This window comes from Mustela lutreola, chromosome 11 (genome assembly GCF_030435805.1).
Source record: "Mustela lutreola isolate mMusLut2 chromosome 11, mMusLut2.pri, whole genome shotgun sequence".
In the NCBI taxonomy this organism is placed as follows: domain Eukaryota; kingdom Metazoa; phylum Chordata; class Mammalia; order Carnivora; family Mustelidae; genus Mustela; species Mustela lutreola.
The window spans coordinates 5,369,006-5,394,248 of NC_081300.1; the positions used below are offsets into that span (position 1 = coordinate 5,369,006).

Consider the following 25,243-nt stretch of genomic DNA (forward strand, 5'->3'; position numbering starts at 1 on the left):
TGGCTGGACATACCCTTTCCTCCATATTATGGGTTGAACTGTGTCCCCCTAGTACTGATAGGTTGAAATACTAACTTGCAGTACCTCGAGTGTGACCTTTTTTGGAAATAAGCCATTGCAGATGCAATTGGGGTTTTTTTTGTTTTTGTTTTTTAAAGATTTTATTTATTTATTTGACAGAAAGAGATCACAAGTAGGCAGAGAGGCAGGCAGAGAGAGAGAGGAGGAAGCAGGCTCCCTGCTGAGCAGAAAGCTCGATGCGGGGCTCGATCCCAGGACCCTGAGATCATGACCTGAGCCGAAAGCAGAGGCTTTAACCCACTGAGCCACCCAGGTGCCCCTGCAGATGCAACTGTTAAGATCAGGTTATCCTGGAACGAGTGGGCCCTAATCTGACTGGTGTCCCTACAGAACAAGATTTGGACACAGACACAAACACAGAATGAACTTCACATGAACATGAAGGAAGAGCTTAGGGTGATGTTTCTACAACCCAGAGAGCACCAGAAATTTCGAGCAAGGTACTAGCAGCTCAGGAAAAGGCCAGGAGCAGACTCTCCCTCCTGGCCTCACAAGGACCCAACCCCACTGACACCGCGGTCTCAAATTTACAGTTTCCAGAACTGTGAAAAAAAAACATTTACTGTATGTGAGCTGCCTAGTTACAGCAGCCCTTGGAAACAAGTATTCTCAGTACACATACATCCAAGGACATGACTAGAGGGTCCTTGGTGGAAGGACAGAGGCAGTGATGCCAAGGACTATGGTGGCATCGTTGAGTCCTTCCTTCTGGGAACATGGCCTCCTCTTCAGCAGGTGGGCTCCAGTATGGAAAGCTGGCACAGGTCCAGAAATGGAACAAAAGATTTTGACATTTGTGGGGAGGAGGGGTTCAGCATCCTGGGCATATGTCCTTGATTTATACTGGTAGTTCAAACTTTGCTGACCTCGCATCTATGTTGTTCTTAGGGTCCCCGTGTTCAATTAATTATCTCCATAACTTTCACTGGATTAGCCTTCTTTCCTGCATGCATTCCAACACGATAATGAGGATGCTCTGTCCACTTAGTTTCCCCATGGCTATCAGTGTGCCTAATTCTGTAATGACCTCCCTTGCCATATACCCTGGTGAGGAGGAGGGCCACCACTAAACATTTGGAGATGCTGGTGCCTTTGTCATCAGCTCATTCTTCCTGATGGTGGTTAATGGTAGGTCCTTTGGACCTGATTGTGGATAGTAATCCTCTTCAGGTCTTACACAGTATACCCACCCTAGCATGCCCATTTCCCTTAGCCACTCTCTGTGATGGAAATCTGACATTTCAACTTCACTTAGTGCTGGAGATGCAAGAGACAAAGGAGGGTAGACATTCGTCTAGGCTGAAAAGAGGAGAATAAACTGAAAATCTTTATATACATTTGTAGACTGTCATACCCTGCCTTCATGCACAGAATTTTGCATGTCTGGCATCTGTCCTCCCTCCCATGCCCCAGGGAGGAGATCCAAGCTTTCATCCCTGGGAAAATTAAACTTTCCTAATAGAAAGGCAATTCCATGGTCTAGAATTGGGTTCTCTCTCAGCATAATCACATCTAGCTTACTTCCAATCACTCTTAAGCAAATCTGACAATAGACAAGACTTAGAAATGTATCCAAATTTCCTACTATCTTTTCATCACATTATTTTTAAAAAATAAGACAAAGTATGGACAGATACTTGAGAAAGCCTCCAGGTTGAAGTACATATTGAGGCTCCTCCCAAGATGAATAAAAACAAAACTGACTAAGTATACCAAGGTGACATCTCGTAACATTTAAGATAATCAGAATAATGAGAATATGCTGAATACTCCCAGAAATAAAAATGCAGTTAAATTACACAGGAAAGAGTTTCAGAATTTTTTTTCCTTTTACCTCTTATTCTCAGTACCAGACTCTAAATGCTTTCAAAATACCAATGTGAAAAAAATATTTTCAATCTAAAATGTTATACCTCACAAAGCTATCAATTAAATGAAAGTCAAAAAAAAAAAAAAAAAGACTTTTCAGTCATGGAAGAGCTCAGAACAATTTCTTCCTCTTGTAAGCTTCTCGCAGGAAATTGTATGACAGCACATTTCAGCCAAACTGAATATGAAACCAAAAAAAATTATTAGATCTGATGTATCATCTATGTCATGTCCACTTTGAATACCAGAAAACCAATAAAAACTAGCGGAAGCACAGAAGAACGGCAAGGACAATAACGAGGTGGGTGTCTTTTACTCATTTGCATGATGGTTTGAGGGCAGGGTTGGTGTTAGTCCCCAGCAATGCTATCCGCAACTGATGACCTTCACCTTGACTCAATTCTCTCATCCTTTGATGGCCATGGCAGGTGGATGCAAAGGATTTGGACACACCCTCTCAGACCGCTGTTCTTCAAGGAAAGAGAACCTTTCTTCTCCCAAAAATAAACAAAGAATGGTATCAGTCCCAATCACTCTTCTTGGCTCAAAGTGGTTATTCCATCAAAGCTGGAACAAGAAGAATTAGTTAGAGTGCGTGGCTTAAACTACTGAGAATCCACCTCCTGTGAGGAAGGTCTCTCTCACTGAAATCACATTATCAGTGATCCTCCTGAGAGATTTCATGGGTGCTGACAGAGCAACAGAGAACACTGTACTGAAGAATGATAAAACAGTGCATTAAAAACAAAGGAATGAATGAATATTCCCAGGTTTATAACCCAGAGGGCTACTAGATCCGTTTGGGGCTGGAAGAGAACATTCAGGTTAGAGATTACCAAGAAAAAAAAAAAAATTTAAAAAAAGGTAATTCTCCTAGAACCCTGGCTAGGCTAAACCTTTTAAAAAATGATTTTATTATGAAGAGCATACTATAGTAGCAAAAAAAAGCCTGAAACTCCAGTGAAAGACAAAATTTCTAAGTGAAAGAAATATAATTGCATTCCACCTTTTGACTTTGGAGTGAACACTATTTACATGATCATGTTTTTATACACGCTGAATATTCATTTTTTATTTAAGTAAATATACTAAAATCTCATGACAGCATGAAGCAGGGGAGGTAGTGTGCCATGAACAATAGATAAATCATTAGCTGTCAAGAAATAAATAGGTCGTGTCTCACCTGACGAGAATTCAGGATACAGTGGTCTAGTAACTTCAGAGATATGGTTGTTAGCACCCAAATATAAAGCTTCAAGATGTAAAACCTATTGCCTTGGAGGGAAATAAAGAGGGAAGGAGGAGGAGGTAGTTGTTTTTCATTGAAAGTTTTTTACAAGGGGCCCCTGGGTGGCTCCGTCGGCTAAGCATCTGCCTTTGGCTCAGGATCCCAGGGGTCCTGGGATTGAGCACAGAGCCCTGCCCCCAGACTTATGCTCTCTCTGTCTCTCTCTCAAATAAACAAATAAAATCCTTTAAAAAGTCTTTCCCAATTATGTTATTTCTGTCCATGTTCATGTTATTTGGGAAAAATTGACTTTGTAAAGAGAAGCCCAAGTCATCTCTGTTGGTCTAATGCCAACTCCAGAACCATAGACTCTTTCAAGGTAAGAATTATCCAGTGTTATTTCAAGTTTTCAATAATTTGTAACTTTTTGTTTTTCCTTAGATGTGCTTTGTCTGAACAAAATGCAGCCAAGAACTAATTTGGAAACAAAAATGGCCATTTTTCTGTATGCATTCCACTAATGCCAACTTCTTACTATGGGGTGGTGTTATCACTGGTCCCAAGTTTGTACAGCCCAAGTTTTGATGTAATAGATGAACCACTGGGCATATGAAAGTGGATGGGCAAGTGAAGGTATGAGCCATTATATTCATGCAGTCCATGTGGTTCTCCTCTAGAATACAAAATGGCATATCCATTCTTATCATTCACCTTCTCACCAGACACTAGAACTTGTCTTTAGGTAACAGTGACAGAAAAAGAAAACAAAAAAGATCACAAGTAGTTTATCTGTTCATCTTTCTACAACTTAAATAATGTATCTTCAGATGAACAAAACCAGCAACCTTGAATGAGAAACTAGAAATGCATTATGTCAGGAAAAGACGCCTACAGCTTGTGAGTGGATACAAAAGAAAGGAGAGAGAGAGGGAGTGTCTTGCAGCTTGCCGCCATCCCACCTGTTTCTGGTGAGCGTGCATCTGTGAATACCTCAGCCTGTCTTAGTCCTGCCTGCTGGGTCCCCCTCCACCTCCCCCCTGCCACTTCTCCACCTGCTCCACATCTCCGGGCACCTGGTCCTCTCCCACCAAGTCTCTACCATACACTTGTGGCAACAACTTTATGCACAGTGTTATCTTTGCTATTTGATAATCCTTGAAACTGACTTAGCAAAAGAGGATGGAAGAAGCGTGATGTGACGCCTCGTGTTTTAGCTGAACGTTATGCATTCAGTTCTTTGTTTTTCTGACACCTAATCCTTTTTTTCTGCAAGTGTCATGGGGTGCTTCTAACAGGACCAATATTCTAGAAATGGTTTTTCATCACAGATGTTGAATTTTAATAGAAACACAACTAAACACAATTTTAAAAGCTTTGGAATAAAAAATCTAAATTTCAGTGTGCTTTAGAGAAAATTCTTATGCATTTTTTTTTGAAAAATAAAACAACTTAATAATGGTATCAATTATTTCCTACTGGAATCTCTGGAGGTGATTTCAACACCCAAGTGATATCATCAAATAGCCTCTTTCAATCTTTTCAAACTACGATCTTCAATAAATTGACGTTAGTCTTAAGCTTGACCCCTCGTGGTCAAAGTGGCTATGCGATCATCTCTTTGTACAACCCCAGGAAATATCCTAGCAAAGATTTATATGAGAATGTTTACACTAGCTATGAGTTTTCTTCTAGGCTGATATAATAGTTTAAAAACTAATAGATTATATTATCTTATTTCTTAATATTGGGTCCTATAAAACAAAGTATTTATCAATAGCCAACTAAGACACAGAGATGATATTCTATCTCCTTTTTATTTAGTTTTTAAAGATTTTATTTATTTATTTGACAGAGGGAAAGAGAGAGAGAGCGAGCACAAGGAAGGGAGAACAGCGGAGGGAGAAGGAGAAGCAGGATCCTTGCTCAGCAGGGAGCCCACTATGGGACTCATCCCAGAACCCTGAGCTCATGACCTGAGCCAAAACCAAGACTAGGATGCCCAAGCACCTTATGTTTTATCTCAAAATAAACAAATAATAGAAATTCTTTCTCATGTACAGAATATTTTTGTTAATTCAATTTTCCAAACTTAGGTCTTCCTCCTAAAATATTCTAAATGGCAATTCTACTAATTTCTTATCACGTCAATATTCTGTTCATTAACTTACCATTCATTCACTTACACATTAATATTTATTCAATTGAACAAGTTATAATATAGTGGAGAGACAACATGAACTAATGTTGAAATGTATGGATTCTGCAGGAAAACTGCCTAGGTTTGAATTCACTTCTTGGTATATAATTCAGTCTCAGGGCGCCTGCATGGCTCAGTAGATTAAGCATCTGCTTGTGCTGGGGTCATGATCTTTGGGTCCTGGGATCCAGTTCTGCATCCAGCTCCCTGCTCAGTGGGAACCTGCTTCTCTTTCTCTCCCTCTGCCCTTCCTCCCCACTCTCTCTCCCTCTCTCTCTATCAAATAAATAAATAAATAAAATCTTTTGTAATTCAATCTCATTGTGCCCTAGTTTTTCTATCTGGAACAAAATGAATAAAATGCACATACCTTATAAGGTTATCCTTTTTATAAGAGTTACCATATGTAAGTTGCTTAGAATGTCTGGCTCTCAATAATGAGTAAATAATCATTATTATTTAGTTAAATGCAAATAAGCAAATACATAGTTAGCATTGCTTGAAGGAATACTAACTACTTCAATACTTAGTATTGAAGGAAAAGGCATACTGTTTTCTTAATTGCCATATTTAATTGTTTCTGTGTGACAGAAAAGACAGCAAAAGCAAAAATAGAAAAGTGAACCTACATCAAACTAGAAAGCTTCTGTACAGCAGTCAACAGAGTCAAAAAGCAAACTTATGAAATAGAAAATATTTGCAAACATATCAGATAAGGGGTTAATATTCAAAATACAGAAAGAACTCCTACACTCAACAGCAAATGGACAAAAAAATCAACAACAACAACAAAACCTACAGCCAAATAACCTGAGTAAGATGGTAAAAAAAAGTTGAACAGACATTTCTCCGTAGAAAACATATAAATATCAAACATACACTATCAAACAAACGAACAAGAAAAAAATAGAAAATAAAAAGCGTTGTAGGGATGGGGAGAAACTGAACCTTTTTTACATTGTTAGTGGGAATAGGAAACGGTGCTGCCCTTATGGAAAGCAGGATGGAGGAAAAATAAAAAGATTGAACTACTATATGATCCAGCCATCTAATTTCTGGATATTTATCCAAAAGCACTGAGATCAAGATCTTGAAGAAATGTTTGCATTTCCATGTTCATTGCAACATCATTCACAGTAGCTAAGTAGTGAAAACCACCTAAATGTCCATCAGTGGAAAACTAGATAAAGAAAATTCAATGTATACACACTCGGGAATATTAGTCAGCCTTAAAAAAGAAAAAAAAAGTATACCTTGCTATATGTGCTAACACAATGAATTCTGAGGACATTTTGTGAAATGAAATGAACCTGAGTGGGACAAATACTGTATAATTTCATCGACATGAGATTCCTAAAATAGTCACTGTCTCAGAAGCAGAAAGGATAATTGCAGAGGTCAGGGGCTGGGAAAGGGGAGATGGAGAGGAGCTGTTCTCAGGCATCTGGCATCAGTCATGCAAGACAAGAAAGCTCTTGAGATTTGCCCACAACAATATGCGTATAAATAACAGTATTGTGCCCTTCACTTAAAATTTTCTTAGCGAGTAGATTTCACGTTATGTGTTTCTACCACAATTAAAAAAAAAAAAAAAAAAAAAAAAGTCACTTGAATCAATTCTAACCCGGAAAAACTGGGTTTGTTTTGGGCACATATCCCACCCAATCTGACAGCCGGCTGAAGACCTGTATCGTCCACTAGCTGCTTTGACTCCTGGTAGGACATCACCTCAAAAGCCTCGGCTCTCTGCCATCATCCCCGCTGTCCAGCTTGACCAGAGCAGGATTTCATCAGACAAAATTGCTTTAAACTGCATTGTATCAATTTGGACTCCTTTCCTGTGCAAATGACTATAAACCAATGTAGACTGACTTTTGCCAAACTAGACTTATTGACTCATAAAACCCAAAGACCCAGGAGTAGTACTTTAGACATAATTTAAGCCAGAAGCTCAAATTATGTGGAATCATTTATTTCTGGTTGGTTTTTTGTTTGTTTTGTTGTTGTTGTTGTTGTTGTTTTGTTTTGTTTTGTTTTGGCTCTTGGCTTCTTTTCTGAGCTTCCTCTTTACTCCCAGGCTCACGTCTTCCTCTCTGGCAGCTGTTCCACCCTGAAGCCGTCCTACGCTGTCTTTGCTAGTGCATCTTTATTACCCTGCATGATACAGACAGATTGTATATTGGTATAAAATTATCATTCCTGGGGGGCTTGGGTGGCTCAGTGGGTTAAAGCCTCTGCCTTCGGCTCAGGTCATTATCTCAGGGTCCTGGGATCAAGCCCCACATCAGGCTCTCTGCTCAGTGGGGAACCTGCTTCCTCCTCTCTCTCTCTCTCTCTCTGCCTACTTATGATCTCTGTCAAATAAATAAATAAAATCTTTAAAAAATTATCATTCCTGAGTAGGCTCAATAATATCCAACAGACAACATAACCATATCCGTAAAGCCCTAAGGTAAACATTCATCTGGACATGTGGACCAATGGATTCTCCCTGAGTATTTAACAGAAATAGTGTCATTATATCTCATTGCCTTGATTGAATGTTCATTCCTGAGCAGTCACTCTGGCCATAGAATTTTCTGCGTTAGTTGGCTGACCTTAAATCATCCTGTAACCCTAGAGGCAGGAGTGGAGCAATGTATTTTTGTATTTCATATTGTTTAAGCAAAGCCTTTAATTGTTAGATTTTAATAATCCCTTTGAAACCTGTGTTCCATCTTTCATTTCTAGTCTCCAAATTCTGCTTTCAGTGATGGGCTTTTATTTTGCATTCAGTATTCCAGAAGAGCAGATTTTCTTTTCAAGCACCCCTATCCATATGTATGTAGTTACGAATCTTGAGTTGTGTGCCTAAAATAAAAGAATATGAGTCAAAGGTATATACTAAGAATAAATCATAAAAAATCCTTATTGCTAAGGGAAACAAGAACAATGTGTTCCATCTTTAAATTAATATATAGATTGTCTAAGGCAAGGCAAATCCTTCATTTCAAAAAGATGGATAGTATGGGGCTTGCAAGTAAATTCTCAATAGATAAAAAGAAGGTATTACATTCAGACATGAATATTTGTTTTCTATCTATCATCTCTCTATCAATCATCTGTCTGTCACCCATCTATCATCATCACCCATTTCCCTACTTGTTTGTCCAATCTCTTTTCATTTATTGAATGCTTTTTTCCTATTTTGGAGGGTCAAAATTATAACTCTTTCAGTCTTTTCAAGGGTACTGCATACTCTTGGTATCGCTGTCTAATTCAGTTGGCCTAGGCTTTGCAAAACAGACCCTTTGGCTGTGTAAGAAGTTGACTCTAGCATAGCACACAGCTCTCCATGAATCAATCTGACCCTCTTCTCTCACTGCCTTGCAAATCTACTGTGTATTCAATGCAGAAACTTCTTGCAAAGGAAAATAAAAACATGAAGAGAAGAGACTTTATATAAGAGCTTTTCTCCTCCATTGAGGACTTTTTCATTTGGAAAAAAAAAAAAAAACAAAGAAAGAAAAGAAAAGAAAAGAAAAGAAAAGAAAAAAGTTGGGAGAAATTCCAAAAACAAACAAAAAGATTAATTGCCATGGCCACAAACTGGCACCAATCATGTATTTGGCATGAATTCGACCATTCCCTTGAATTCTCACGACTCTTCCTTGGTAAGTGATGTAGGCTTCGACCGCTCTTCCCTCATTACAGATATTTTCCCCTTTTTCAGTTTCGAGAAAAATTTTTGCATTGGGTGTAAGATTTCAGGTGGAATCTCATCTCCTTGGTAGCTATATGCATGTCATGAGGAATGCTTCAGTCAAATTTGGAAATAAATTTGTTTTCCGGAGCAAAGGGAGACAGCCGGGTGTAAATCTAGGAGACTATGTACTCAGTGAACAAAAATATGACTAGCTCTATTTTCTTCTTTCTGAACTCAGTCTAACCCTCAAACTCTAATATTTGCTCAAATACAGGGAAATAGTTATTTTCCATACTGAGGATAACATGACCGCATATGATTTAAAACTCCCTTCCTCCCATTGATTCTAGACCAATGACGAGGTTCAAGGACCAGCATGTCCCAGTTGGGAAAATCCTATTACTGCTTTGCGAGGAACAGAATTAGTAGCAAGAACTGGGAATTAATGAAAAGCTGCCAGGCTGGAGACAAATATAATATAAATATCAATAAGACAGTTTGGATACCCCATGACTCAAAGCGTAATGATTTGACAAGGACACCTGAAGCAGGTGCTGATAATAAACTACTGGAATGTTTCCTTGAAGCCTTCCCAGAATAATGGCTTACAATGAATCATCTGGATATGCTGTTTTCAAGGGTACGGAGCACCTTCAAGATCCACTCCCAGATTCTGCTGATGATCTCTTTTGTCTCAGAATAGATAGGACTTCCCCAGTTAAGCCCACCCTGAGACCTTAACCTAGTAATTAGCCTGGAGTCAATGAGGGGAGATGAGGTCAGACCTTGAGAAAGTGATTATCAACCTCACGGCATTTGTCTGGGGGGAGGGAATTCCACAGTTTTGAGATAAAAGGAGGCTGCTCCAGAAGGTGGAGATCAGACACTTAGGCTGGCCCAGAAGAATTAGGGGTATCTGAATCGTCAAAATTCTCAGTCATGGCGACCACCGACTCACAGGTCTCAGGGTCCCACTTCCTTCCCATCACAGCCTGACTTTAGTATAGACAGAGTCGTGATGGGGAAATGCCAGGGCTCCCTGTTCTGTTTTCTGGGTCAACTTTCCTTAGACAAAAGTCTTAGCAATTGTGATGTTATCTAGTGTGCTGGGGGCATCAAGATTCCAATTATCCCCATCAACGAGGTATCTGTTACTCTACGGCCAGTGAATGATTCAAGGCCAGAATCCCATCCCCAGGATCTGCCTTCTAGGAACGCTTTGGGTACCAAACCAATTGTTTTCTTTGTCTTTCCCTGGCAGAAAACCAAAACCAAACCAAACAAACACAAACACACAAACCAAAAACAACCTCTGGGATAAGAATCTGTATATTGAATGGTTATTTTAGAGGTTCTTCTAGGAAGTATTACCAGGATATTGGACACTGAGGCTAGGAAGGGAATCAGCCTTGTAAGTGTGTGTTATCCAACAAGCCACTGGTTTGGGCAACTCCTTAATCCTGCTTTGAAATCTGGATCAGGGTCAAACATGTACTTGGAGATGGCACCACAGGGTGGGTGAGGGACACCAGCTCCTAGCAGTTATTGTTTGAAAACTGCTTGTACTTTGTACTTTTCCCTGCTGAGAGCTACTCAGGAGGAGGTCCCCCAGAGAGAGCCTGTAGAAAACCCTCTGCCTTGGAAGAGTAAGCCAATGTGAATGGACAGGGTAAGGCCCACGAGGACCGTATGCTTATTCTTTTATTGGCCAATTTTGTTTTTTTGCATCGGTTGTATTTATTTTTAATAAATGTTTCCTAGAAGTTTAAAATATGTTTATTTTTGTTGGATTTAAATTTCTGCATATGACCTTATGTCCATGTGTTCTCAATCTTTGCTAACTTTAGGTATATTTAATCAGTTTCTGAGATGATTGCATTAAGAATTTTAAACTAGTTATTATTTAAAATAATTTTCTCACTATTTTTTCATTTATTCTTTTTTAGAAAAATGTTAATCTGAGGCTAAATTTTAGCTGCATATATGTTCAGGAACATTCTTTCAGTTTGCCATATTCTTTTTTTCTACAAATATATGATAACATTTTTTCCTTCATGATGTTTATTTTGCTTTGATTCTATTTGGTTAATATTAAAATTGTCTTCCAGATATACATATTTGCCTGGGATTCCTTTTACTAATCATTTATTCTATGTCTGTAAACTATGTTAAATATTTCCCTTACAGATATCTTAGTGATGGATTTCATTTTAGTTGATATAGTTTGATATTGAATCAGAAAGACTCACTGCATTGACATATTTAATCCTTATATATTCATAGCAAATTAAATTATAATTTAAATAATTTTTGTAGATCTGTTATAATTACAGTTTTCCTTTTTTTCCCTTTTGCTTTATTTATTCAGTAATTTATTGTTTTTACTTGCATCTTCCATTGGATGGGTTGATTTTTTTTTTTTTTTAAGATTTTGCCTACTTATTTGTCAGAAAGAGAGAGCACAAACACTGAGGGGGGGTATTAGGGGGAAAAGGAGAAATCGACTCCACACTGAACAAGGAGCCCCACGCAGGGGTCCATCCCCCAGAACCCCAAGATTGTGACCTGATAAAGGCAAACACTTAACAGACTGAGCCACACAGGTGTCCTGAATGAGTTGAATATTTCTTAATTGACATGAACATTTTACATTGTTCTAGTCATAGAGTGATAACCTCTAATTTATTTATATAGAGTTATGCTTGTATTCCCTACCATTGCGATATTATATATATATATATATATATATATATATATATATATATATTTTTTTTTTTTTTTTTTTTTTATATTTTATCCAAACCAGACAGGAAACTTAGAACACACTTAGCCTCTGTTCTTGCCACCTGCCTGCCATACCCAATATATGTCAATTGCTCACTTAGAGAACAATAAATTTTTCTAAGATTTTGCTCACCTTTATTTCCATATTGCAATATATCCTCCTGAAGTCATTATTCTTGCTGCTATAACTAGCATTCTTTAAAATCAGATGTGCTGAAAGTATCTTTCTTTTCCCTCTTGAATTTAAGCAATGGTTTATATGCAATACCTTTCTCTAACAACAATACAGGTCTCTTGACTTTTTGTGCCCAGAAGATCGCTGTGAATAGAATCTTCTTTTCTGAGGTGCTCTATGTTTTTTTTCTGTTGAGCTTTGTTTGCTATTGTTTTCTCCTTGCTTTCTTCATAATCTTTCAGAGTTTTCTCCTGCTTTTGATTTTATTAAATGTCATTATTGGATTCAAGTTGTTTCTTTTTCTCCAAAGTAAGCTGCTCAGTAGTCATATGTGTTTTTGGCTTGATGTCTGATAAAATTCTTTAATTATGTTATTATTAACTTAATATTTCTCATATTTTGTCATTTTTAACCTTTCTTTCATTCTGAGATGTATGCATAACCTGATATGTCTATCCCCTATATCCATTAATATTTTCTTGATGTCTTCTGGGAAAGAAATTCAACTTTGAACATTTCAATACATTCATTAAGTTTTTTAACATTTCGGCAATGATCATTCATAGACCCAAATTTCCAATGTCTTCTTCTGTATCAGTGACCTATTCCTAAAATAAAACAACTCAAAACCTAGTGGCTTAAAATAAAACTCAGTTTTTTAACTCATGATTTTGTGGTTAGCAGTTTGTACTCTTCTCAGTTCGGTGGCTTTATAGCTGGTCTTATATGAAGTCATTCAGTAGTAGTCATTAATGGCTCAACTAGTGTTGGATGGTGTTGGATGGTCTAAGATCATCTCACGCAGATGTCTTGCAGACGGTGATGGCACTTGTCTGGGAGTTTGTTGCTCTAGAAGCCTTCACTGGGATGGCACATCTATGTTCCAGATAGTATCATCCTTCAAGAGGCTGTCATTTTTCGCCAGTGATGATGGAAGACTTCTCATGAGCAGCAAGTTGAGTCCATTTTATAAGCACTTGCTAAGTCTCTACTTCTACCACGTGTGCTAATGTCTCATTGGCCAAAGTACATCACTGGGATTAGGTGATGGAGAAGCAAACTCCAGCATCTTTATGGGAGAAGCATCAATGTCATATTATAAAATACTGTGCAGAGAGAGAGGAAGGAATTACTGTAACCATGGATGACAAGCCTCTACTACACCTTTGTAACTTCTTAAAGTTTTCAATAGCCTTCTTTTATGGTGAGTATTTTTTTCTTATGCTTATATAGGTATTATGCCTTGTACTCCTTTCAGAATGCTTGTACAAAGTTATCTGTTATTCTCTTGGGACTAGCAGCTGCCTTGATAGGATGCTTATGTAAAGGAAAAGCAACAATTCAAGCCCTAATTTGCTCTTCTCCACCTCAGTTTGGAGTATGTCTCAGGATAGGAAAGCACTAGTGTTTTCATCTTGATTTCCCCATTCTCTGTGCACCTCATAATAACACTGCCCCAGGTACTACTCTTGTTCCCGGGCATCCAACACCTTTAGTAAATGTTTGATCCGAGAAAGAGTGGATATGGATTAAGTGAAAGGATGCTGGTAGCTTCACTATTTCAATGGCTCCCCGCTATAGCTACCCTCCTGGTCTCCCTGGATATTTATTGCTCACCTAGATGCATTCTAGCCTGAGGATGGCAATGGGGTAGGTACAGCAGATTGTATTTACAAAAATGGTTGTCATCATATCTCTAATGCCACATGTTCTTCTGCAATGCTACCATGTCATTCCCCTGCTGTGAGGTGGATCCTAATTCTCGATCTGGAAACTGAGTGGACCCTGTATTTTGTATTCCTTTGACCAACAGAAGATGACAGAAATGCTAATGTGCCACTCGAGGCATCCATTTCCACCAGGCCTGCAGTTTGCATTCCCTGTTGAGTCAGAAAGCACTGGGAGACATGCAGGTAGTTAGAGAGTACCAGTATGAGAAGCCCCAGCCATGTGGAAACACTGGAGGGCACATCGTTGAGGAGAGAGAGAGAGAAGAGCGTCGAGGGATTGGAACTGCAAATAAGGGCGTTTTCTGGAAGTTGAGCCTCCGTTCTGGCTACTTTGGCTGATACCAACTTCATGGGGCAGCACCAAGCCACCCTTCCACACTCTTCCTGAGAGTTTGTTTTCAAATGAAGCCTTGGGGCACTTTGTTACACAGCACAGAATTAGTACTTCAAAGGGAGAAGGTGCTGCTGTGAGAAAAGGCTGAAACAGATGGTGGTGTCTTTGGGACTGAGCTTCTAGAAGTCAGAGGCCTTGGGATCCCGAGGAAACTGTGTGTAGGAGCTGTAAAGACAACGTGTAAACTGTTGTCAGAGGCAGGGGAAAAGTTGGCAGCTATTGTGTTGTGATAGAAAGTGTAACACGACTGTCACCTGCGTTAATGTAGAAAATAGAAAATATACCTAGTGATGGAATGGATTTAGCTAAGGAGCTTCCTGAGAACATGCCAGCAGGTTTCTTAGAGCTGGGTGCGGTAAGACACAAGTCGAGAGGGAACAGCTACAGATGGAACTGTTCATCTTTCGAGCAGAATTTAGAGGAAATAAAAAGGAATCAGAACTTGCTATGTTAAAAAAAAAAAAAAAAAAAAAAAAAACTTTTTGTCATTCTCAGTCTTTCCAGATAGCAAAATACTCTCAAATTTAAGAAATGGCTTAGGAAAAAGTCAGCCTGGGGCATAGCCAGTAAAAGGGGGCTGGAGAAGAAGTTCAAAACAAGGTTGAAGTTGTAAGAACCTTGGTTAATAATTCAAAGAGAATAAAACGTGTCAAGAGTCTCATGTGAGTCTTGTGCTTTCTCTCAACTAGACCAATAGGACAAGGGAAGACCTTGAAGGCATTGTTCCACGTGCCTCCTGGTTAGCCCAAAGCTGGGAGAGATCTCTCAAGGAGATTAACGAGTATAATTTTTATCTGATGGAGGGGAACCCCTCTAATAAGATCTACAGGAAACCCACAACATTTTAAAAGGATACTGACAAGCTTCCAGAGCAATGCAAGGGTCTATTTACAGCATTAATACGAACTCTCAAGTGTGTCTGCATCACCCAGTCAGTTAAGCGTCCCACTCTGATTTCAGTTCAGGTCATGATTCCAGGGTCCTGGAATCAAGTCCCTTGTCGGCTCCATGCTCAGCCGGGAGTCTGCTTGGGGGTTCCCTCCTTCTCCCTCTGCCCCTGCCCTTGTTCTCTCTCTCTCTCAAGTAAATAAATAGTAAAACAAAACAAAACACACAAACTCTCCCTCAGCAACCTCTCCTCTCACCTCTAGCCTGTTGTGTTTTTGCTGCAAGCCCCAGTTTTCTCAACTCAGGACACTAACTAGTATGTTTGATTCCTCGAAGAGCATCTTACAGTATTTGTCTTGTTACGAGCATGGCCGTGATATAGGACAATTTTTCTCAGCTCAGCCGTGAATCAGCATTGTTACATTAAACAGTAAAACCACATATGTCTTAATGATAGAACTATATTCTAGGGATTGATAGAGCTAGAGATATAAATGCAGATATAATACAGACAGAGATACAGAAATAGTTTTGGGTATATATAGTAGCCAGGTACTTAGGTTTTTATGAAATTGCTTCCATCTCCCAAGACACGAAAATAGGTAGGTTTCATCACTGTGTTAATAAAAGTAGCAATATTTATTTACACATGCCTGTCAGTGTGCACAGTGACTTAGATGTAAATCCATTTCATCATTAAATAACTCTGTATATCACTATTCCGTCTTACAGGTGAGAGAAATAGGCTAAGAGAGTTTAAGTAATTTTTATGTGTTTACGAACTGACAGAGCTGGCATTCTCACAAGAAATTCCTGACTCCGATCTTCTCAGCTTGTACACATCACATTGAAACAATGTAAAAAGCTTATTAAGGAATTGTCCTTTCTTCCAACAGGTGATGTTATTCAGCTTGGTTATATGTAATGTGTACCCACCTGCTTTCTCCTTACGTTGTACATGTGTTTCTATATGAACGAGCATACAGTTACTTATTTATTCTAGCCAGACTTTAACAACAGCACAATGATCGCCGCCATCACCCACTTAAACCTCCTAAGTACCAAGTCCTTTCTCGTCCCTAAGCTTTTTTTTTTTTTTTTCCCCCTACATTCACCTACTGTTTTCTTTAATTGCTCTTTGGCTTTTTTTGTTTGTTTTTGTTTTTTTTTAATACTAACCTTCATGGACACTTATGCTCCACAGCGGCAGTTCTAGAAGCATGCACACTCTAACCAGGAGTAAGTGGAACAATGGTAGAAAACATTAGGTTTTCCTTTGAGCTCAAGGAAATGCATTCAAGTTGAATAGCAAGGTTTGTTTTTGTTTTCAGCTGTGAGTTGGAAGATCTGGAATCCAACAGTTACTATGTTACAAATAAAGTAACACTGTGGAAATTACTGCACTTCCTTTGGCCTCATTTTCTTCATTCTTAAAATGATAAAATGGGAGAAGATCAAGTATTGCCAACTCACATGCATATAGAAGTGAGGTAAGGAAGCCTTAACAATTCTAACTCTACTGTGTGTCCCCAATAGTCAAAACTGGTGTCATAACAGTATTGGCAGAGATGTAAAACTGCTGGTGACAATGGTATAGAAGTGTGGATATTTCCTACATCGTGTCTCAGAGCAGTGGAGGGTGGTGGACATTGTAGTGATCAAAGAGAATGTGATCAAACATTTGATTAAATTAACAAGGCTGCTGACATTGAGAAGGTTAGTTAATTGTGGTCCAATCAGGATTTTTCAGAGAAGCAAGGATTATTAAGAATTAGACTTAGTAAAATACATACCTCAAAAGCAGCAACTTACAACCTTTAGCAAGAGAACTCTGTTGTGCTTTTAAATTCTGAATTAAAATGATTTTAACTTAGTTGCCCTCGGATGCTAATTCTGATGTTACTCAGTTCTCATACCCTGACCTTGTGGGATGGGTTCCTGTAATAACCAAACATGCCATGCAGCTTGCAGTCTCTAAGAAAAACCTGAAAACAAACATCTTTTTAATAGAAGATTCAAATTTGTATCTTATGCATATCCAACAGTCCTTGCGGGTCCGTCGCATTCCTTACCTGTCTCTTTCCTTGGTAAAGGACTGTGTTAAGACAGCTTTCAGAACGCCCCTCAGAAGGTTAATGCTTTATATCATTTCCAACAACCTCTTCTCTCCTTCTACTCAGTTGGAGAGCTTCCTTTTAGAAGGAACTATACTTGCCACAGGAGGGTGCACTGTGCAGAGCCACTCATAACTACAACAAATCCTTTATTTCCAAGCTACTTATATTGAGAAATTAACTATGTATGTCCATTCCAAAACTATTTGCAGACTACTGTTTAAAATGGTACATTTACAAAAGCATCAATAGCATTTTTCCCTTGATGTTTTAAAATCATCATAACTGTAGCAGCCTGGCAAAAATTTTGCTGCAGGATCACTCCCTTCTGAAATTGTATTTTCTTTCCTTTTTTCTTTCTTATTTTATTTATTTATTTATTTATTTTGCACCTTGGTGCTAAAACGGGGCTGGGGGGAAAGGGCCATTTTACATTTTTCTTGTCTTGCAAAAGGAACTGAGATCTTTGAGGATGTTTCTTGATACATATTGAATATTAAAGAGAATGGACAGCCAAGTAAAGAATATATACATGAATTTGCTATTATATGTATTTTTTTTTTTTAAAATAGTGTTTAAAAAAACAACATTCATTTCCATACACCACAGCTTGTTCACTCTTTAGAGTTATTTCATGAGTCAGACATAAGTCCTGTCCTACCTCAACATTTAGCCTTATTTTCAATAAGCACATCCTGGCTTTTGCTGTTTTCTAAATCATCTACTTAGCACCCAATAAATCATAATCATAGTATGACATGCCCTAACGATGTAAAGGAAGACAATTTGGATGATGCTGTTAACTTTATAATAAAGCATAAAATGTGATACCTGATGCAAACAATAGTCACATATGTGGTTTAGCAACTTTAAGTGAAACTTTGTATTTCTTAAAGGACATATTGTCATGAAATGTATACATTTGTTTTTTCAGTTTAACTTATACTTACTAAATGTGGTTAGATTCCTTTTTCAACTAGTGATTGTTTTTCCCCAAAATCACAATGAGTGGTTGCTGTGGCCTAAGTCAGTACAGAGGCGGATCCTTTAGGGAGAACAGTGTACCTTCCCATGTCAGGATATATCTTCTAAATGTTCCTTTTGTCTATGCTGATTTACAGAATACTAGCTATTAATTAGGCTGGTGACTTTTTTTTTTTTTTTTTAATACTTCAAGCCCTAGGGTGGTGACTATTTTAAAAATCCTGATATTATCTTTATAAGCCACTGTCAACTAAATATTAATCACAAGTATGATAAAGCTTTACTAAATTTTCCCATAGACAGGTCGATCATGGAGTTATTTTTACTTACCTCATTTCCCCAAACAGAGATAATCATACATTGTTCCTGGAGCACAACCATCATGGGATATGAAACATTGTGGACAATGACCACACATCTGTAAGTATGATGAAAACAGGTGGAATAATGTGTTCTGAAAATTCTTGCCCACAAGAGGCTAATATCCCTGCAATATCTAACAATACCATGTATTCATACTTCTAAAAACTCCATGTTTTATTTCTCTGTCATGTTCATAAGGTATCCTGCCTGGTTGAAATGTAAGATTTCAATGATTTTAACTATCTTCTGCATCATGAAGATTTTCTACTCTGCCCTAATATATTTACAGATTGTTGAAGGTAAGTGGCTTCCCATGTTCGTTCAAGTTTCATGTTAGAGAATTGGAGATAATTTTTAAAGACGTTTTGATATTTGGCAGCATTTATTAATAATTGTTTTTGATAAATTAATACCATGATGTGTAGATTGATGAGTTAATAAAATGGAAAAAGAACTTTATGTAACTATGCAAGTAAATGAAAATAATTATTTAAAATAAGTTTAGTTAATATAGAGTGTCAGAAGCACTACATAACATCATAACATCATTCGTTATGGTCATAGAAAAACAACTTTGAGGATGCCATACTGCAGATAAGTTAGCGAAAGAGTCCTAGAGGATCTGAAGCTTTCTAATGTTTTATACAGAGCTATGAGCCTTGGACAAATACTACTTGCTTTTGAATCAGAAGAGCAAGCATCCTACACCAATTCTTTTAAGGGTTTTGGGTATCTTTCTTAACATTTATCGTTATAAGATACAATGTAAGGAAACCAATGTTACCTTAACTGGGTTCCAGAATTATGCAGTCTGCATTTTTTCTAAAAGTAGTATCTATTTCAGTGCTAATTTTGAAAAGCTGTGATAGGCACCATCTTCTGGGATAGCACATTGAGTTTACAAAGCTATCAGTTTATAACCCCCCCCCCCCCCTTTCAAAACCATCAAGTCTTGAAACCTGACCATATGTATGCATAACCTTCCTTGGAGAAGCTAAACTTTTCCCATATGTTGGCTTTTCTCAGACAGAAAAATCTTGTGGGTTCCCTTTAGGGAGGTAGCATTACTCAGCAAGTGGTGGTTCTAAACTCAAAAGTGAAAAGGCAGTTGGCCAAGACAGCAGAATGTGGTGGGTAGTTTAAAGTATTTCTGCACGCTTGTGTAGGAAAATGAATAGAATTTTCAAGGAAAAGTTGCAGCCACAGCCCAGGAAGATTGGGCAATAGTGCAAAACCACATCATCCGTCGGCCTCAAGTCTCTGGGTGAGTGAGCAGAGGACCTGGTCCAGGACAGGCACGTTTCTGCCCTCAGCACTGAGGTCTGAGCAGAAATGTCACCTCTCAGGCCCAGACACTGCCTAGGAGAGCTCTGGGGTTCATAAATCAAAGAGGCCACTATGTCTGAAAATTTGACTTCCAACACAGACATATGGAACCACTAGGTTATTGTGGAGGAGTGAGAAATGGATAAAAAGTTTTTTATCACCCTCCCCTTTTTTCCTTCTGGGATTTCCTTCCTGTATTTCCTGCAAGAACCACTTTTGTAGCAAAATTTAGGAATGGCCACTTCCTTGACCCAGTAACACAATCTGTGTGCTGGGAAACTGACCTAGGCAAAGGCGAGGAAACAGGTTACACATACTTGAGTGGGTGGATTTATCGAAGTCCAAGTTTGTATTCTCTTATATTCAAATGGCAACTGAGAAATGTAATTTCACTAAGATATTTTTTTAACATTGTTACTGTTAAATGGTTTTATCATTTTCCTAAAGAAGACATATTTTCTAAGACTTTTAAAACATCCAGTTTTAAAAGTTTCAACATTCCACAATCAACACTGGGTTTGAACATCTTTTGATGACCATCCCTCCCACCTTGGGGACCTGTGTCTTTGTCACCTATTCACACGTCTACTAACCACTTTAAAGGTCTGCTAACCACCCTCTGGTCACTCCTGCTTTTTTGCAATTGGGGCATTTCTTCCTCAACTCCACTCCCATCCACTCCCAACACCCATGCTGGGACAAGAATCACGTGTGGGACCTACGACTCCCAAGGGACCTTCTGCTTATTTCTCCTCCTGACCCTTTCACAGGTACAAACCTGGCCAGATACACACCGGTTTTCTGGGGGCGCTCCTCCTGGCTTTCCATCCCCCACCCATCCCTTGATATTTCCTTGCGCTCCCAGCTCCTCACTCTGGCTCCCATCAGGTGGAGTCAGCTCTCTGTCGGTGCACAGTCTGTCTCTTCCTCTGGCTCTTGGTTTCCTCTGGCCCTTCTACTCCCCCCACCGCCCCGTTCATTAAATGGATGTGTAAACACACACACACACACACACACACACACACACACACACACACACACACACACACACACACACACACACACACCCCCCCCCCCCTCTCTACCCTCTACCTGGTCACTTTTACCCACCTTGAGGACTTGCAGCTGCCTCGAATCCAGAAACCAAAAGCTCAGTGGAAGGAGATGTGGAGGTAGTGTTTGGACTCGGGAATACCCCCGCCCGGGCCTTGGGGGTCGCCTTACTGTCCCTTTTGTCACGTGGCGGGCAGGAGCCCTCCACCCTCGCGGCCGCGGTGCCCGGGGAAGGCGCGCAGCGCGCCAGCACCGCCACCCGCACGCACGTCCCCACGTGGGCCGCCCCGCGCCGCAGCAGCAGGTGCGGCGAGGGGGAGGCCAGGCCCGAGCCCGGCGGCGGCCGCAGCCCGGCGCTAACACTTATCGTCCCCTCTCACGGCCCTGTCCTCTCTCCTCCGCCTTCGGAGGTGGTCCCCCGCGCCTCCGCACCGCGCCTCTCCGCCGACCGCCTCCTGAGTCCGCCCTACCCCCAAACAATCACCGCCATCGTCCCAACCCGAGCCCCAGGCCGCGCTCGGGAGGTGGGGTGGGGGGGGGGAGCAGCCCTGGGGTCCAGGACCACCGAGGCGGTGGCCGGGGGTAGCGGGCTTCGGGGTGGCGGCGAGGTCCTGCCGGCGGCGGTGGTGGCGCGGGCGGTCTGCAGCGGCCGGGGAGGGACTCCCCGGCACCCCCGCGCGCTCCGGGCCTCCGCCGGGCGGCCCGCCGTTCACTCTGCCTCCGCGACCGTGCGTTCGCGGTGTGCAAGCGGGGCTTTTCCGGGCCGTTTCCCAGCAACTCTCCCCCCGCCCCCTCCTGCGTTGCACGCGCTGCGCCCGCGCGTGTCGGCGCGTGTCGAGGTGGGGCGGGGGTGTTCTGGGTTTGCCCTGGGGCCTTTAAATATCTGGGCGAGGGTGAGAGAGTGTTCGCAGAAGCACTTCGGTGGGGGCGACCCCCGCATCAGGCCGGGCTATTAACCGCGAAACTTTTGCCGCTGCCTCTGCCTCCGGCGCGCCCCGGGCTCGTCTCCCAGCCCCGGAGCGCGGTCCCCGGCGAGCCTCCCCCCACAAGCCCCGAAGAGAGCGACAAACCGCTTCCTCCAGACAGATGCAGTGTAACGGGTGGGAGACACACCAGCCGCAATCTCTAACCCGTGAAAAGTGAACACTGAGCCCCGCAGGGAATTGTCACGCGATGGACCCTCCCCCTTGCTCGCTTTGTATCGGGCATCTGGGTCCAGCTCCGGATTTGCCTGCTCCCATCGGGTCCCCTCAGCCCGGGCTGGCCCAGTGACGGATCCCAGCCGGGTCCTCACCCCCTCCCCCTTCCCCCCTCCCCCCAGGATCCGAGCGGGTGTGATGTCCTTGCAGCCGCCGCCGCCGCCCCAATCCGCCGCGCACCAGCCCCGGGGGCGCCGGCCGCGCCGCGCTGCCCGATTTCGCCCCGGCTCCGGGCTTCCTGGAGGGTCGCGCAGCCCACGGCTATGACTCAGGCGCCCACTTGGTAACTCTGCCATCTTCCTGCTCCTTCCCCCTCCCTCCCGTCCCCGCCCCCGAGGCCACCCCCGTTTCCCTCCGCCACCCTCACGCCCTCCTCCCAGACGCCCACCCACCCGCTCGTCTTTCCGCAAGATCGCAGAGGTGGCGCGGAGCCCGGCGAGCCGATGACGGACCCCTTCCTCCTGTCTTCAATGCCTCAGCGGAAGGTCCCCAAGGGCTGGAGAGAGGAGGGCTGCGGCTGGACATCCTCCCGGAGAGGCTGCTCCGACCTGCCGCTCGTGGTGTACGAAACTGGGGACTGAGCGAGCCCCGCCGCCGCCGCCGCCGCCGCCGCCCGCCCGCCCCGTCGCTGCCGTCGGTCTGGACTGGCCCCCCGCCTCGCCGCGCCCGCCGCCAGCCCCGGCCCCGGCCCCGGTCCGGGCGCCCCGGGGCTCGCCCCGCGCCCGCCGCCGCCCGCGCGCAGACTGCCCGCGCGTCGTCCTGACAGCTGCGGCGGCGGCGATGATGCAAGGAAGGAGGGTGCTGCCGCCGGCGGTGCTGATGGTGGCGGTCGGCGCCCGGGTGTGATGCGAGCGTCACGGTGGGGATGCTGGCTTCGCGGCGGTGAGGGAGCGAGCGCGAGCGAGCGCGAGCCAGGGGCGGAGGACGCCAGAATTCGGATCTTGCTGCTGTGTGGGCTCGGATCGCTCTTGCCCCGCGCTCTCTCCCCCCTACATTTGGTTCTGGGTTTGCTCATTTAATCCCCCCGACTCCGTCCTGTCCCCACCGCTGGAAGTCTTCCCGGCTCTAAATGGAATTAGTGGAGATCGGAGCCTCTGGTGTAACGAACAGACATGATCTATGGACGCAGTCTGTTTCCCAGTGAGTACCTTTCCCGCCGCGCGGGTCCACTGGCGGCCCCTCCTCCCTCCCTCCCCCCTCGTGGCCGAACGCGCAGGGGAAAGCCTCGCCGCCGCGCTCCAGCCGGACGGAGCCCGCAGTGCCCGCGGTTCCGGGCACCTGTGAACTTTCTGGGCTGCAGCATAATCAGTCGAGGCGTGGGGGCGGCGCCCGGCCCGGGGTCTCTGGGGGCTCAGGAGCCGCGGGGGACAGCGTCCCTGCCGTCTGCACGGACGTCCTGGGGGCGGCGGCGAGCACGTGCGGGAGCGCCTGGGAGCGGCCCGGCGAGGGCGCAGGTGGAAAGGAGGAGAGCGCGGGGCCGGCGGTCCGCGGGCTGCGGGGAACGGCCCTGCTCCGGGGGCTTCCGCGGGCTCCTACTTTCCCTGCAGGAGGGAGTTTGGGGCGCACCTGAGCGCCACGCTCGTGGGGAGGGCGCGGGCCAACCTCAACTCTGTGGCCCGAAGACCTTTAGTGTTGCGTCGTGGGCGTGCGGGAGCGCCTGCGGTGGAGAGGAAAATGGCTTCAGAAGTCCTCAAGTAAAAGGCAGTGTGAGAGAATGTGCGGTGGAAATTCCACATTAAAAAGCTAGGATTCCAGTGTTAATCCTGTGCCACGCAGTTAAAAGACCGGCTTTGTGGATGTGTTAGTCATAGTACTTGTTCCACCGTGGGATTCCATCAAAACAGGAAAAGCAGAGTAAAGACAACAGCGCGAGTACGTCCCGGTGTTGATGGCCGTGCACCTGTGTGTTTGTGTGTGTCTAGAATCCCGGCAAATTACAATAAGATTTCTTTTTTTCTGTTTAGACACAGACGACAACAGTTAATGTTTTAATCTAAGCGAATGATCAGGCAGGATTAGGAAGTAATTTAACTGGAACTCTCTCAAATGCCAGTATAAAAGCCCAGGTTCTCTTCCTGGAATAACCTAAAAGCATAAATCTGTAAGCTCCTCCTTGAGCTTCGGTTGAGGAAATCATCGCCAATTATACCTTCCCTTTCCCAAGTTAATTGTAAGTGGAAATGTGATTATATACCCAACGGAAGTTCGAGCTTTTAGGGAATAGGCAACAAAATAAATATCAGAGATAAAGCAGAAGAGGAAAAAACCAGTAATTATGAAGACTAGATTGTTTCATTACTCTTCTAGTTTCAGGTTCTATAAACATGGTGTGTAAATCAAGGTACAAAAGTCAAGCAGAAGTTTGGGTTGCAATGGTCTTTGCGGATTCACTCTTGTTAGAGATCGGGGTCTTTTTTTGATACTGAAAAACTGGTTCAGTAAAATGCTCATTTCTGGGTAATACTGAATATTAAGTCAAGGTTAAGGTTAGGAGAAATTAACTGCATAGCTTAGGAAGTGGTGAAGACAGGGGTTACTTGGTTGGTATAGTACTTTTTCATAAGAAACATTTTTGTAAAACTGCTTAATGCCCTCAATCCACATTTATCTGTTTTCTCCTGTTCCCCTCCCCCACCTACCGTAGGATCTGCCCTAGTATTTATTTTCTCAAATACATCAACACTGGCAGTGCCTTGAGGTCAGTCCTCATTGTTTGCCTTTTCTGCCTTTAGTTTGGTTCGCTCTTCCTCTTCTTTGCTAGCAAAGCCATTCCCTGTGGGCAGTTGGAAACAATACAGATCCTGAAATCCTACTGGAATGTGCTTGAGTAAATTACAGCATTGCCTCTGAAGTCTTGAGGTTCACATTTGCAGCTTTGGGGAATCATTCATCCTTAACTTGCATTCCTTCCTGAAGGGATTTCTAAATTTTCCTGATTTGTACATTTTTAACCAGTTTTGGCACCTTCTGAGTTAACAGAATGGTTAACAATAATACAGTGAATCTGCTTTGATATTATCTTTATGTTGTTATAGAATGCGATCATTTCTGTGTATATTAATATGATCTCTTTCTAATTTTTCTTTTCTGTTTCAGTTGTAGCAAGTTTAATCATCTTCCATTTGTCTGGGGCAACCAAGAAAGGAACAGGTGTGTTTCTTTGGGAAAATGCA

At 42.4% G+C, this 25,243-nt stretch overlaps 2 protein-coding genes across 5 annotated transcripts in view; one reads left to right on the forward strand and one right to left on the reverse strand.

Moving 5' to 3' along the window:
• Positions 1-133: 133 nt before the first annotated feature.
• LOC131811545 (transcription initiation factor TFIID subunit 4-like) lies at positions 134-23,085 on the reverse strand. Its single transcript, XM_059140192.1, has 2 exons — positions 22,463-23,085; positions 134-2,517 (listed from the first exon to the last, which is right to left on the reverse strand). The coding sequence occupies exon 1, from the start codon at positions 23,083-23,085 to the stop codon at positions 22,546-22,548; it is 540 nt and encodes a 179-aa protein (XP_058996175.1). The 3' UTR covers positions 134-2,517; positions 22,463-22,545.
• Positions 23,086-23,095: 10 nt separating this feature from the next.
• Positions 23,096-25,243, forward strand: part of NETO1 (neuropilin and tolloid like 1) — a 112,801-nt gene continuing 110,653 nt past the window's right edge. For all 4 annotated transcript variants that reach the window (XR_009345980.1, XM_059140189.1, XM_059140190.1 and 1 more), the window contains exons 1-2: positions 23,096-23,210; positions 25,167-25,220. Coding sequence is in view for 3 of the 4 variants with exons in the window: in XM_059140189.1 (XP_058996172.1) it covers positions 23,183-23,210; positions 25,167-25,220 (82 nt within the window). In the remaining variant the exon portion in view is untranslated. The remainder of the gene's footprint in view (positions 23,211-25,166; positions 25,221-25,243) is intronic.